The sequence below is a fragment of the Branchiostoma belcheri genome, unplaced genomic scaffold, assembly GCF_001625305.1.
Source record: "Branchiostoma belcheri isolate BF01 breed outbred unplaced genomic scaffold, Haploidv18h27 scaffold205, whole genome shotgun sequence".
In the NCBI taxonomy this organism is placed as follows: domain Eukaryota; kingdom Metazoa; phylum Chordata; class Leptocardii; order Amphioxiformes; family Branchiostomatidae; genus Branchiostoma; species Branchiostoma belcheri.
The window spans coordinates 228,794-242,323 of record NW_017803547.1 but is presented as its reverse complement, the minus strand read 5'-3'; the positions used below and the strand labels follow the sequence as shown (position 1 = coordinate 242,323).

Genomic DNA, 13,530 nt, shown 5'->3' with positions numbered 1-13,530 from the left:
ATATCCACTGCCTTCAAAGAAGAAGTCGAACCCCACAATAACTAGCGTAGTAGTAGAAGTAGAAGTTTTTTCCCCAGACATTTGTTACCTTTTACTGTGTAATGAGTATTATGCTTGATTGTAAAAGCAATTAGCCTTCGGGCATGATTTTGCGAATAAAGTTTCTATTAATAATATCTTCAAAATAGAAATAAGAATCTCCCACCTGAAGAAGGCAGTGGTGTTCATGGTGGTGTTCCAGGACTGCCAGTGGTCCACGTTGTGGGTGAAGTTGTGGGTCAGGTTCAGGTGCATCTCCGGGTAGCTGGAGTTGCAGTACACGGCCGTGTCGGTGGTGTAGTTGAATGTGCGCAGACAGGCACGGACAGTCATGTTGTTCTCAATCCTAAACAGAGCATAGGCAAATGGTTATATTTTGCTGTACAAATAATGTATTGTATGTGTGTACATGTGTAAGGATGTATGTACATATGCCAAATTTGAGCATTTCCAAGGCTCAAACAAGTCGATTAAATGACAAACAAACAAACAAACAAAAGACAACCCAAAAAGAGATAGTGCTGAATGTTTAGCCAACTTTTCAGCACCAAGGACAGGAATGGTATATGAATGAGGTAAGATGAACAAACCGACCTGGCGTGAGCGCCCATGCTGACGTTGACGAAGCCGCGGAAGTTGGAGGTGGTGTTAGCGTTGGTCCAGTTGGTGGAGGTGTTCAGGGTGTGCCTGAGCTCAGCCTGAGCGATCGGGTAGGACCACAGGGAAGCGTTCCCGGCCATGGTGAGGTTGTGGGTCAGGTTGCTGCTGAGGTAGTCTCCGCTGAAGTTCACGGCGTGGCTGACGCGGGCCTGCACCAGGCGGCTCACGTTCAGGAAGGCGGTCAGGTTGTGGGTGGCGTTCAGCCCGGTGTACAGGCAGGACGACACGTTAGCGTAGTGGTAGAACCTGGTCTTGGTGATGTTCTCAACCTGATTGTAATGATAATGACGATAATAATTAGTTTAAGGATAATAACATTTTTGTGATGATATAGAATATAAAGATATAGATTGCCATCATCATAATGTCGTAGTGGTAGAGCTTGGTTCTCAGCCTCATGATAATGATAGTGATGAGTATGACTAGTTGTCGTTTTTCTAATTTACAGTACGATCTTCATAAAACTGATCTAGTATTACAGTTTTGACATTGCTCTTAACATCTAATGTATTAGAAGCTGCTTTATGCTTCAGACGGTCATAGTAACAAAGATTCTGTTAGTGTCTTATAGACACGTTAAGGCCAGTAATGGGCTGCCAATCAAGTCGTAAAGTGTATCATATAGCGCAGGTAAAGTGGATAGGTGGCGGGTAACTTACCTGGGCCTTGAAGGTGAAGTTGGTAGTAGCGTTGATGCTGGTGAGGTCAGCGAAGTAGGTGCAGTTGTGCTGAACGCGCGCGATGGCCAGGCTGCTCAGGTTGGCGGCGGCGGTGAAGTTGTTGGTGATGTTCATGCTGGTCAGCCAGAAGCTGTAGTTACCTGTTGTGGTATTAAGAAAAGTCATTCGACACCCCTCCAACTATCTGTATATACTAGTCCTTATCTGAATATTAGGACTAGTATATACTGAGAAACCCAAGACTTTCGTTTCTTCTCTTTCTAACTGGACTTGAGCCAGACTGAGCACATCCACATTACACCGATACTAACCATTCCGGATTAAAGCATCTGAGAAGGCAGTTCAAGGTCTATGTCCCAGTCGATTGTCAAGTTCAAAGATCACAACATTTACCGGCGTGGGTGAGGTTCATGCGGGTCTGCGGGAAGGTGGTGTTCAGCTCGGCAAAGGTGCGGGTGGTGACGTTCAGACGATCCCACAGCGCCACACTGCTGTTGTGGGTGGCATTGCAGCGCACCAGAGGGTGGGTGAAGTTGAAGGTGCTGGACACGTTCAGACGGCGGGTCATCAGACACAGGGAGGTGTTGCCGGTGGCTGTGAAAATCAACGGTAGGGCGTGAGTTATGAAAAGCCCTTGGTACATAGTACTGCTTTATGAATGGCTGAATGGTTTGTAGGGTGGATAGAAGAAAGGATGGATCATTGCTACAAGACCAATTGCGTACTTGTCCCAGTAAGTGTTTTGCTGTTTGAAAATAACTTCAACTTTGCTGTTTCCTACGCATAACAGGGAATTGTATTTCAGTAGCTGTAAGCTTAGGCTGATAAAGTTACAACCAAAAGATAGAACAGAGCTGTCATACACTGAGCTTGAGAGTTGAGAGTGTAGTTGTAGAAGGCAATAGGTTTAGGCTTACAGATACAGTCACAACCGATGGAGAGAACAAAGCTTCAAGACGCTAAGACGCTGTACTCACCCATGAGATTGTAGTTGTTGAAGTCAGTATGTTTAGGCAGAGACAGTTACAACCAAAAGAACAGCTCTCTAAAACGTTGTACTCACCCATGAGAGTGTAGTTGTAGAAGTCGGTAGGTTTAAGCTTACAGATACAGTTACAACCAAAAGACAGAACAGAGCCATCTAAGTCCTTACCCTGGAGAGTGTAGTTGTAGAAGTCGAAGGTGCTGTTGGCCACAGACTTGACCTCAGCGATCATGCCGGTCTCGTTCCTGAGGCTAAGCACGGTGCTGGTGTTGTACAGAGGCATGCTCAGGTTGAACAGACCACGCAGCTCACCAAAGGCGGGGATGCGGATCACCTCCATGGGGGTCAGGGCAGCATAACTGGTCAGTGGAAATCAGTCGAGATCAGATACAGATTCATGTACAGATACATATTCATGTACAGATACAGCTTCATGTACAGATACAGCTTCATGTACAGATACAGATTCATGTACAGATACATATTCATGCACAGATACAGATTCATGTACAGATACAGAGTCATGTACAGATACATAGTACTCATCATGTCATACGCCGTTTACGTACATATTCCTGTAGTAATGCTAGTAGTCTCTTAGAATAGACTTGATTGTATCGTTCTCATTGTCACTGTTGCCATGCATTGTACCATGTACAACTGTCGAGCAATAAAGTTCATTCATTCATGTACTGTATTGTACAGACACAGATTCATGTACAGATGCAGACTCATGTACAGATACAGATACATGTACATATTCATGTACAGATAATACAGATACAGATTATCAGAGTGTGATAACTGTGCCATTCCCTACACCTGTGTGAGGAGGGTTGACACGGTGGCATAACAAAACCGTAACTGTAACAACTGTAACTGGTACAATGTAAGAAGAAACAGCAGGGCTAGATACATGAAGTATACTAAAATACAATTCTAACAGGCGACGTACCAGTTAGCGATGAACTGGCTGGGGATGTAGCTCTCCACGTAGGGAGTGACGTACTGGATGCCGTACTGCAGGGTCTTGTTGGTCACGTTCATGGCCATCTCCGTGTACAGGGTCACGTTCAAGGTGGGAACGGTGACGTTGATCTTGGGGACGTACCACTGCAGGTAGGGGACGGTGAAGTTGGGGGTGTTGAAGTAGCCGGGGATCTGGGGCAGGGTGATGTTGGGGAAAGTGATGTTGGGCAGAGTGATGTTGGGCAGAACCACGGGGGTGTAGTTGGCGATGAACTCGGCGGTGTAGTTGGTGAGCAGGCTGGTGTAGTTAAGCATGAGGTCGGTGACGTTACGCACGGTGGGGATGCGGACCTATAATAAAATAATGAAAGGTTTATTCTTCAAAAACACATGGCAGCCATGGGCTGAAGTGCGTGTTTCACAATATTTAAACATACACTTAAAAGTACATAACCACATTAAACGTTAAAAAGTTGTGATTTTAAAACCTACAATCGGATATATACAAATTTCAGCGTTCTATGACCATGCGTACTCTTTTGCTATTACTGGTACTGCTTGTTTAACAGAATTTTAGGTCATATAGACGATCGGACTGTTCTGAAATAGTTTTGTTCTCGTTCTGAGGGTGGTCAGTAGAAGTTTTTGTCTGGTGTCTCTGCTGGAAATGTCACATCTAGAAGGGGGAAACTAGTTCCTGAATGTAGGGTGCATCAGCAAGGATTGTGCGAACTTTTGGTAGAGTTCAAGTCAGCGTTGAGCTATATGAGATGTTAGTGACAGACCTCCAGGAGGACGCCCTGGCTCTTCAGGTACTGGACCTCGCCGGACACGTTGGTGCGGTGCCTGGTCAGCAGCTGGGGCAGACGCACGTAGTACTGCTGCAGGTAGTCCTGGCCGTACAGCGCGCTCTGGTTGTAGTACTGGTAGGCGTACTTGGTGACGTTCTGGGACAGCTCGATGGCCAGCTGGGTGAAGTTCTGGTAGACCTGAGCATCAGAATAGACATATATTTAGTCCATCTACCAATTACATTGAAAAACTTGAGTTCATAAAGAGCTAATTAGTGTCACCATTAACGAGTATTTCAAACACTACTATGGAAATGGACATTCTGTAGAGCAAGCTGGCGATATCTTTTTATGCGTAACTGTTTTAGATCTAGAAAGCTGTGAATGTCAGGACTTCATTTGTTTGTGTATTTGAGCACAGAGCTACAATATTGCACTTTGATGTTTCATTCCTCTTGGAAGTCTAAAACTAAAAGACCAACATGGAAGACATGGTCAGCTAGTGAAGTAGAGTGAACATGTTGCAACCTCGTAATAAATATTGTTCATCAACCCACCTCAGTGATGTTGACCTGGCCGGTGGCGTTAGTGATGAACTCGGTGATGTTAGCCACGGTCCAGTTGGTGTAGGGCACGGTGGTGTTCAGAACGGTGGGGTACACACGCTGCACCATGGGCAGGGCAACCTGCACGTATTTAATATGTACTTATTAGAATTGCAGACTTCGCAATATGATAGGTGCCCTGGCAGCCGTGGCTGGTCCGGGTTCCACATACATATGAACATAGACATATACATAACTACGTTGAGTCATAATTATAAGATTGCCTATACACTAAAGTACACAATGGTCAGCACATGGCAATGTCATGACATTGATAGGAGGCTACGGGTCATTCAAGTATAATTATATTTTCATATTTACAGTACATGTAGCTTGTAGGAATAGATGAAAGGACTTGGAATGAGAAGTGGTTTGTTGATGAAATGTATGCTTGAAGAGTCGCCTAAAGATTTTGATCTGTAAAGGGATCGTCAAAAGATTTTGATGTGTAGAAGTGTCTGACCTGGACGTATGGGCGGGACATGTTCATGAGCATGTAGGTGGTGTTCCAGATGGTCTGGTTGAAGAGGCTGACGGTCTGGTTGGCGAGCAGAAGGGTCTCGTTCAGGTAGGGCACGTCACGGACGGCACGGATCTGCTGAACCTGCCTGGGCAGCTGGCGGGTGATGTTCTTGATGATCTGGGGCACGATGGTCTGTGATAAGGCAGAAAAAACTTTCATTACTCAAAGATACTTAGTAAGAAAGAGCATGCCAAGGCAACACAGATGATTTGACGACCACTTTTTTCCCCACCCTTCTCGGGTCTCTGTTCTTCTTAATTTTTCATTTAGTGCCATGCCCAACTGACGTCTGAACAGCCGTGATTGGTGAATGATTGAGTAGCAAAGTCTTTTGCCAAAGTTTATTTCATTGGCAACAAGAGTCGATGCTTCGATGACCGTCTGCCCTCTTCAGTGCAATTATGACTGGTGCACTGGTCACTGAAGCTAGGTGTTACTGCTACCAATCCGGTCCCAAATGTAAAGCATTATTTCTGATGAATAATGAGTATTAAAGTAAAAAAAACTCACCCTGAGAGGAGTGAGGTCGATCTCAGCAGAGGAGTTGAAGCCAGAGCGGAAGATGTCCTCGGCGTTGACGAGGGTCATGTTGTGGTCGGCGCGGGCGGTCCACAGGCGCACGGAGCTGTTGGAGCGGGCGTCGAACTGGGTCAGGCTGGTCCAGGGGTTCCAGAACAGGGACATGTTGTTGGACACGTGGAACCACAGCTCCGGGATGTTGAAGGTGGTCTGGAGGTAGAAAACAGTAAGACGAGATGAGTACAACCTAAACCAATGGCGGACATTCTTCGCTTATACTACATGTAGAGGGGTGTTCTTTCACAAAAAGCAAGTATTTGTTGCATTTTTTGTATGGGTAAACGCCAGTCTTATAGTCTTATAGGACCCAAGAAACGGACGGTGGATGATCAATCCTTAACATCTAGTGTCTTGCAGTATAGTTTTGCCTTTCGAACCAACATCATACCAAATGTTTGTCTCTGGAGGTAATGTTACCACACTTTGATTTAATCTGTATCTGTGGGTTTGCTTTGGCTCTGTAGTCTTTCTGATAGGTATCTAAAAAGGCTATTTACCTGAGTAGTGTGCTGGTTGGTGTCGTTGCGGTAGCGCATGACGAAGCTGGCGTTCTTGTGCTCGCGGTAGGTCAGGTTCAGGCTGACGGCGTAGCCGTTGTACACCTGTGGAACGGTCTCGTTCTGGAAGCCGAGGTAGGCTGTGAAGTTGTAGATGTCAGGGATGGTGAGGTTCCACTGCATCAGGGTCTGGTTACGGAACACCTGCAGCAGCGACGTGATGTTGCGCTTCGCGGACTTGCCTGGAACAACAAAAAACAATGTTAGTTTTTGGCACAATCACGCGCGTACTAACACATGAAAAGATGTAGGTCATACAATAAGATACGTGTGTGTTAGAGTGTAGATATTATATCATGGTCTGGGCGCGTTTTCCTACAGCAATGGTACTGTATCTGGGTTTTTGCGGCTTCCTGTGTTTCTTGAAGTGAACTTTGGGTCCTCTATTGTCTGTTACTACCCACTGCTTCTTTTGTGTTTTTCTCTGTTTACTGGAGCTTAATATTTATCCACTGTTGTTAGAGCTTCCAGATCTAGGACATCATCATGTTGATGTTAGCATCTAAAGAGTCCTTCTTACTGGTAGATATCCAGCCAGCAAATTTAAGACAACTTAATGTTGATTTTCTGCTTCTTGGTTGAAACCTTAATTGTCCTCCTCACCTGGGGCGGCGACCTCCATGCGGAAGAGATCGGTGACGATGTAGTTCCTGGGGTCGCGCTTCTCCTTGGGCAGGCGCAGACGGCGGATCGGCTCGCGCTCCTGGTCGTACTTAATGGCGGCAGAGAAAGCCTGGATCCTGGAGGGACAAGGGTTTGGTCATAGATTAGACGTCGTTGCTCTTTTTGTAAACAAAATGAATCAAATTGTGCATAACGACAAGAACTGGACCTTAGACTTATGGCTTGATGCATGTTTGCATTACGAAATGACTCTAAGAAGAGTTACTTGTTTTGCAGATTCCAACCGGTTTTTGTAATATTTTGGTGTGTCAGTCCTGTCAGTCTTTCAAAATATTGGTGACTTGTACCCTTTGATACTATGTTAATTAGCGCTTTGCTTGCCCTGCGTATTATGTATTGTCTTGTGTGTTGGTGGCGGAATGAATATAAGTGTAACTTATTTTTTTATTTTATTTTAGTGTAACTTGAGTGTGCCGTCACCATGTTTTGTTAATAAATGTTTTAATAAAAAAAGAAGACTTACTCATCGGTGGGCACCAGAGTGATGTTGAAGCTGCAGTCTCCGGTCATGGGGAAGTAGGGAGCCAGGGGCACGTAGCTGGCGTTCGAGTAGGACAGGGACAGGCACACCTTCAGAAAAAAAAGACGTTTTATTGCAAATTCATGCCCGAGGGCTAATTGCATGAACAGAGGAAACATTTGGTATAAAAACAGATAATTATTACACACAGAACTACTGATAACTACTAAGAAACTACCAGTAAAAACTACTGGGATTGACTTCTTTTTTGAAGATTCCACTTTTTCTGTAATTTGTGGGTTTTCGGATGTTAAGAGGAGAGTACTTTTCTTTTCATTTGTATATGTGTGAAAGTTTGGGTAGAATTTAATATATATATGGAAGAGGACTCCAGGAAGAGTAGTGGTGTATCGTCACTAATTGGAGGCTCCTGAAATAGATAAATAAACAAACAAACAAACAGACCTTCTGGCCCAGCACGGACGGGGTGCAGTTGACCAGGACGGCGCGGTCCTGCTCCACGGGACGGATGTACTCAATAGCGTCGGGACGGACCAGGAACTGCTGGTAGCTGCGGAGGGAAGAACGGCCATTGAGTATCAAGTGTGGTAATCAACATCCCCAGTAAGACAACTAGAGCCACAATGTTCAAGCCCCAGTTTAGGTTGTTAAGCCCCCAGTTGAGTTTGATAGTTGAGATGAAAACTTTGGTGCTTTGGCTTCCCTCCTTTTTTGTCTTTCTTTTCTGATGTCAAAAGGCTGATTCCTCACCCCATGTTTAAGATGAGGGCTTGTAATGTTTGAATGAAAACGGAGTTGTGTTTTCGGGTTGCTTCTCTTTATCTTTTTATCTTTGTTGTCTCATCTACAAAACAATCTTAAAGGATGACTCCTTCCTCACCTCATGTTAAAGATGGGTAATCATGTTTGAATGAGAGCGAAGTTACCCTTAGCTCCTCTTTGCTTGTCATCTTTTATGTCTCATCAACAATCTTAAAGGCTGGACCATTCCTTACCTCATGTTGAAGATGGGGACGATGTCCTTGGGGGCCTCGATGTTGAACTTGAGCTCTCCCTCCTTCAGGGTGATGTTGCCGGCCAGCTGGGTGGCGGTGTGGACGGTGGCGTTGGCCTGGATGCCGCACTCGGAGAACTCGGGCAGAGAGATGATCATGCGTGCGGCCATCTCGACGGACGCGCTGGGGCGGAGGTAGCCGGCAACCACGGCGGAGCGCGGGGCGTAGAACATCCTCTTCACGTCAAACTTGCCGCCGACGGTCAGCTAACAAAACAAAGAAACAAACGTCAAACTTGCCGCCGACGGTCAGCTAATAAACAAACAAACAAACGTCAAACTTGCCGCCGACGGTCAGCTAATATAATAAACAAACAAACGTCAAACTTGCCGCCGACGGTCAGCTAAAAACATATAATTGCGACGATGAAGCTTGGACATCCAGGTAATAAGATACACACAAAAAACTGCTACTCGAGCAACTAGAGTGAGGCTGTCAGGATGTTCCTACGGCTACCGGCTACAGGACTGAGTGAATGAGTGAGCAAAATCCAAAGCGATATTCACAATTTATTACAGTTACGGCTAGGACAAATATAATCATGGTCTCTCCTGAACGACACTATTAAAACCAAGATTTCTGCAGTCCAGAGCAGGAATAGCACTTGTGATATAGTATATAGTTGAACTGGCTTGAGAGTACCAAAGTGAGTTGCTTAGCAGTACTAGTCTGCCGTGCCCCCCCCCCCCTCTAGTGGTAGGCAACCAGGAACAGAAAAGTGGCGATAGTCTTACCTTGGTGGTGGCGGTTCCGTTAGCGGACACGTTCAGGGGGATACCCATGGCGGTGGGGATGCAGGTGGAGGCTTCCAGGAACTTGTAGGAGGAGGTGAAGTTCCTCTCGATACCTTCGGCCAGAGGGTCCAGAAGCTGCAGGGGGAAAACAGAAATCTGTCTAAGATTTTGTGGACCAAATCTACAGTGTGTCTGAACAAAACTTTCTTGGTTAGACTAGAAGTACAATGGAAGAATCAAACATCTTTTAGATTGGCATTCGTATGGCATTACAAAAGGACCATGCTTTGAAAGCAAGCTGTAGGCTTTTTTTAGAAAGGAGTAGGCTCTATGTTTTCATTATTTCAGATGCATGCAATGGGCTTTTATGGGCTTTTATTGGCAGTAGGAACTCAATACCAATCTTGCTTCTTGAGTCTCTAAGAGACTTTGCTCAGGGATTTGAACTAACAATACCTAATAGGAAATTCACGAAGCCAGCAATAAGTCATGGACTGACCAACACATACCGTTCTAAAATGGACTACATTCTTACACGACAGGAAATGGAGAAACAGTATCAAGAGCTTGTAGCGGCACAGGCCTTACCTTCATCATGTTCTTGTTGTTTGTGTAGGCGTCCAGAGCAGTGGCAATGGTGGCCTTCAGGTCCTCAGTGGACATGAAAGAGACCTCAGTGCCGAGAAGACGCAGGTAGGAGGAGGCCAGCAGGTCGTCCTTCCTGAACTTGACATCTTCAGACAGCTTCTTCAGACCGTCGACGATCTTACGGTCCAGAGTCTGGCGGGTCTCGAACTTGGGCTTGGCCTGGTGAATGAATGAATGAATGAATGTATTTTTATTATTGTGTCTTGCGGCATTGTCGCCTAGACCATATGGGCTTAAGCTTATGAGACACCTGTACAGAAGTCACACAAACATAAATCCAAGTCAAATCAAAGGTCATACCGGAGACATCGAATAAAGAACTTAATACAACGTTCAAGTGGTACATAAAACAAAATTGGTACCTAAAAGGCAACTCATTTGCATAACGTTAACTGAATCACCGTATACTAAAGCTAGGTGTTACTGGTTCACTGTGCATTGAAGTTAATTGCCATTGATTCACTGGATACTGGTGCTAGCTGGTACTGGTTCACTATGCACTGAAGCTACGTGTAGGTGTTACATGCATGGCGAAGCGATGTGCAACAGGTTCAGTATGTATTTTTATATCTGTATATGTGTTTTTCTGAATTTACGGATAGCGTTCAGGGCAATGCCGGTTGCGCAAAAAAAGTACCTTGTTGTCCATGCCGAACATCTTGAGGACCTTGTCGCCGTAGGGGATGGGGGACAGCATCTTCTTCAGGGCCTGGTTGGGGAAGTAGCCGCTGGGGCCGAACAGAGCCTCCATGGTGTGCTCCATACCCTGGGCCTCAATACCGGCCTGAAGGGAGAGATGTTTATCATTATTGTCGTATCTTTCCTTCTTCCCCTTCTTTGCTTCCTTCCTTCAAACATTCTTACTTACACGCCGTGAGGGGCAAAGTGCCAATAACTATCAGGATCAGACTCCTCCGATTTCAATATTCAACTTTTGTCTAACCTTTGGAGAGTTATCTTTCAGTGATGTTGATGAGAGATGTCAAAGGGAATAGACACCTAGTCACCTAGAACATGTTTTCGGAGGCCCATATTGTCATTGAGTGTCATAACGTTACATTTGAGCCATCTGGAGGCACAATTTGCCTTAAAAAGGTCGATGTACCGCCCCAGTAGGTACGTAAATAGACAGAACATCACAGTAACATTCAAGAAGCATAATTTCCTATTTGAGTCTTATTTACCTCGAAGAGGTCGATGGACTGTCCGAGCACGTTGATGGTCATCCTGGTGAGAGCGGAGCGGGGCATGTAGCTGACGGGGTCCATCACGACATCGCTCTGGAGCTGGGCGGCCACGGGATCCTGCAGGAAGGGCAGGGGGACAGCCTTGGACACCTCGTAGCTGCGGGAGTACTTGCGGAAGTCCTCGGGCTCGGGGAGGGTAACCCTCTCCTCCCTCAGCACCTGCTCAAGGGTCTGCTTCAGCCTGGAAAGAACACACACAAGATTCGTCAGATGAGGTCTTGGAGTTGGTGCAGACTCACTCATTTACCAAAAGATTTAGTAAAAGTCATAATCTTGCCTTCAGAGATGGCAATCGTCCACGAAACACAAATGAACTCTTTGTATTTAGGGCGTACGTATGTAGCATCACAAGGCCTTGGTCATTTTTACCATCATTACAGCCACTTTGATCTCTTAAGTTATTTTGGCAATTCTCCAAAGCATTCTGTCATAAGCAGTGTGATGTGTCCCTATCGTATCCACAACTGTGAGTCTCTAGTTTTATGCCTGAATGGGTTAGGATCAGGCATGGTTCTGGATAGTCTCTACATATTCAAGAGAGTAGATTTGGTTCTGGATACAACAGGCCCTTAAGAGAAAGGTGAGACTCCTGGAGGGTCATTATATAGGGGTAATATTTCTACCCAGACCGAATTTCAAAGTTATATGAGTAAAAAAAGACTCACTCCTGGAGGGTGGGCTCCTCGGTGGTGAGGATGTTGCGGAGGTGGGAGGCGATGAAGGAGCGGACCTGCTTGATGGGCTCGGACATCACCACCTTCACGACCTTGCGGATCTCGCGCTGTGTGGCGTTCTTCATCAGCACCAGGTAGGCGGCGATGCGCTTCTCGGAGTCCTCCTGCTTGGTCTCGGTCTTGGCACGCACGATGTCCAGCATCAGCTGACGGATCTGGGAGGATATGGGGAAGACGGTGAATGATAGAGTAAGAAAAGTTCTTAGCGTATAAACTTTAGCAGTTTTTGACTATATTTTGGTCACAAAATTATGTGTCAAACTTAGAAAAGGCGTTGCATTCTGTCTCAAAAATCGGTGAGTGGAGCGTAAGACAAAATGACGACAATTTGATAATTGAGACAGTGTGGAAGGTACAGACTTGAGAAGGTTATTGCAAGGATAAAACTAAAGAACGGCGTTGTATTTTATCGTCTTCGTCAAAGAATGGCTGTAGAAATCTACAAAGACTGGAGTCGGCCAGTCAAAAATTTGGTTAAGTCCAATTTTTTACTTGAACGTTACAGTTCTACTTTGCTTCAGAACGAAAAGGTGTTCCTCTCACCTCCTGGTCGATCTCCATGCGGCGGAAGGCCTGGATGGCGGCCAGGGTGATGTTGCGGGGGACCTGCTGGTTCTTGATGCAGCGCTCCAGGGTGGGGACCAGCCTCAGACGCTGGCGGCGCTCGGTCTTGTCCAGAACCTGCACGGCCTGGCCAACGTTGCCAACAGCCTGGAGGTGAATAGAACCGGCTTTAGATGCAGGATATTTTGTCCAAGGGCAAGAAACAATTGACTACTATGTTCAAAATCTGTAGAGTGAGACAATGATCTAGAGAGAGTCTACAACACTTCTGCCTTTGGAATCTGAGCGGCAGAAGCAGCGCCTACAGTACCTTAAGGGCCAGTAGAATTGACACGTTTGTAAGACACAATTAAGTACTTGTATTTATTGATACAAGTATTATGTCCATGGACTAGAGAGGGTTGGTTAAGTCTACAACACTGCTGCATATAGAGACTCAATGAACAAACAGGTAGAACCAGCGCCTACCTTAAGGACCAAGTACAAGTGACAACTTGAAGGTAGCAAGATGCAACTAACGGAGAGAGAGCTAGTTACCGAATTGACAACACTACTGCCCCTTGACACTCAAGGAGCAGTAGGTAACAAACAAACAAACAGGCAGAAGCAGTGCCTACCTTAAGGGCCAGCAGGATCTGCTCCTGCTCCTCAGCAGAGACGACGGGGTTGAAGGCCTTGTTGGTGAGGGGAGTGCAGTCGAACCCGATCATGCTGCGGAGGTACTCAATAGCCTCAACAACGGGCTGCGGGAACGGCTCGGTCATGTTGTTCTGGGTGTACCTATGGGAGGCAAATGGACATCATGGTCAGTACGTACGTCAAGTTTTAGCATTACTATTCACCATGCAGGCTTGTCTGATTTGACCTAAAAAAAAGGATGTCTGATGATGGTTGGGGTGTTGAATGGTTAGTTGGTTCGTAGTTGGTTAGATGGTTGGTCGGTTAGTTAGTTAGCGTCCTCGTTACTTCTCAGCTATTGATGTATCTGATACTTC

The 13,530-nt window shown here is 45.8% G+C and overlaps 1 protein-coding gene across 2 annotated transcripts in view; it reads right to left on the bottom strand.

Annotated features, from left to right (window-relative positions):
• The window catches only part of LOC109469506, a 35,041-nt gene that overhangs the window by 12,132 nt on the left and 9,379 nt on the right, over positions 1 to 13,530 (bottom strand). For both annotated transcript variants that reach the window (XM_019768030.1, XM_019768031.1), the window contains 22 exons: positions 13,153 to 13,315; positions 12,515 to 12,682; positions 11,903 to 12,126; positions 11,175 to 11,418; positions 10,628 to 10,774; positions 9,931 to 10,149; positions 9,343 to 9,477; positions 8,549 to 8,814; positions 7,998 to 8,103; positions 7,536 to 7,642; positions 6,992 to 7,128; positions 6,329 to 6,570; positions 5,763 to 5,981; positions 5,193 to 5,384; positions 4,682 to 4,810; positions 4,119 to 4,322; positions 3,320 to 3,684; positions 2,533 to 2,723; positions 1,773 to 1,973; positions 1,359 to 1,519; positions 634 to 968; positions 206 to 385 (listed from right to left, as the gene is read on the bottom strand). In XM_019768030.1, the coding sequence (XP_019623589.1) occupies positions 206 to 385; positions 634 to 968; positions 1,359 to 1,519; positions 1,773 to 1,973; positions 2,533 to 2,723; positions 3,320 to 3,684; positions 4,119 to 4,322; positions 4,682 to 4,810; positions 5,193 to 5,384; positions 5,763 to 5,981; positions 6,329 to 6,570; positions 6,992 to 7,128; positions 7,536 to 7,642; positions 7,998 to 8,103; positions 8,549 to 8,814; positions 9,343 to 9,477; positions 9,931 to 10,149; positions 10,628 to 10,774; positions 11,175 to 11,418; positions 11,903 to 12,126; positions 12,515 to 12,682; positions 13,153 to 13,315 (4,335 nt within the window). The remainder of the gene's footprint in view (positions 1 to 205; positions 386 to 633; positions 969 to 1,358; positions 1,520 to 1,772; positions 1,974 to 2,532; positions 2,724 to 3,319; positions 3,685 to 4,118; positions 4,323 to 4,681; positions 4,811 to 5,192; positions 5,385 to 5,762; positions 5,982 to 6,328; positions 6,571 to 6,991; positions 7,129 to 7,535; positions 7,643 to 7,997; positions 8,104 to 8,548; positions 8,815 to 9,342; positions 9,478 to 9,930; positions 10,150 to 10,627; positions 10,775 to 11,174; positions 11,419 to 11,902; positions 12,127 to 12,514; positions 12,683 to 13,152; positions 13,316 to 13,530) is intronic.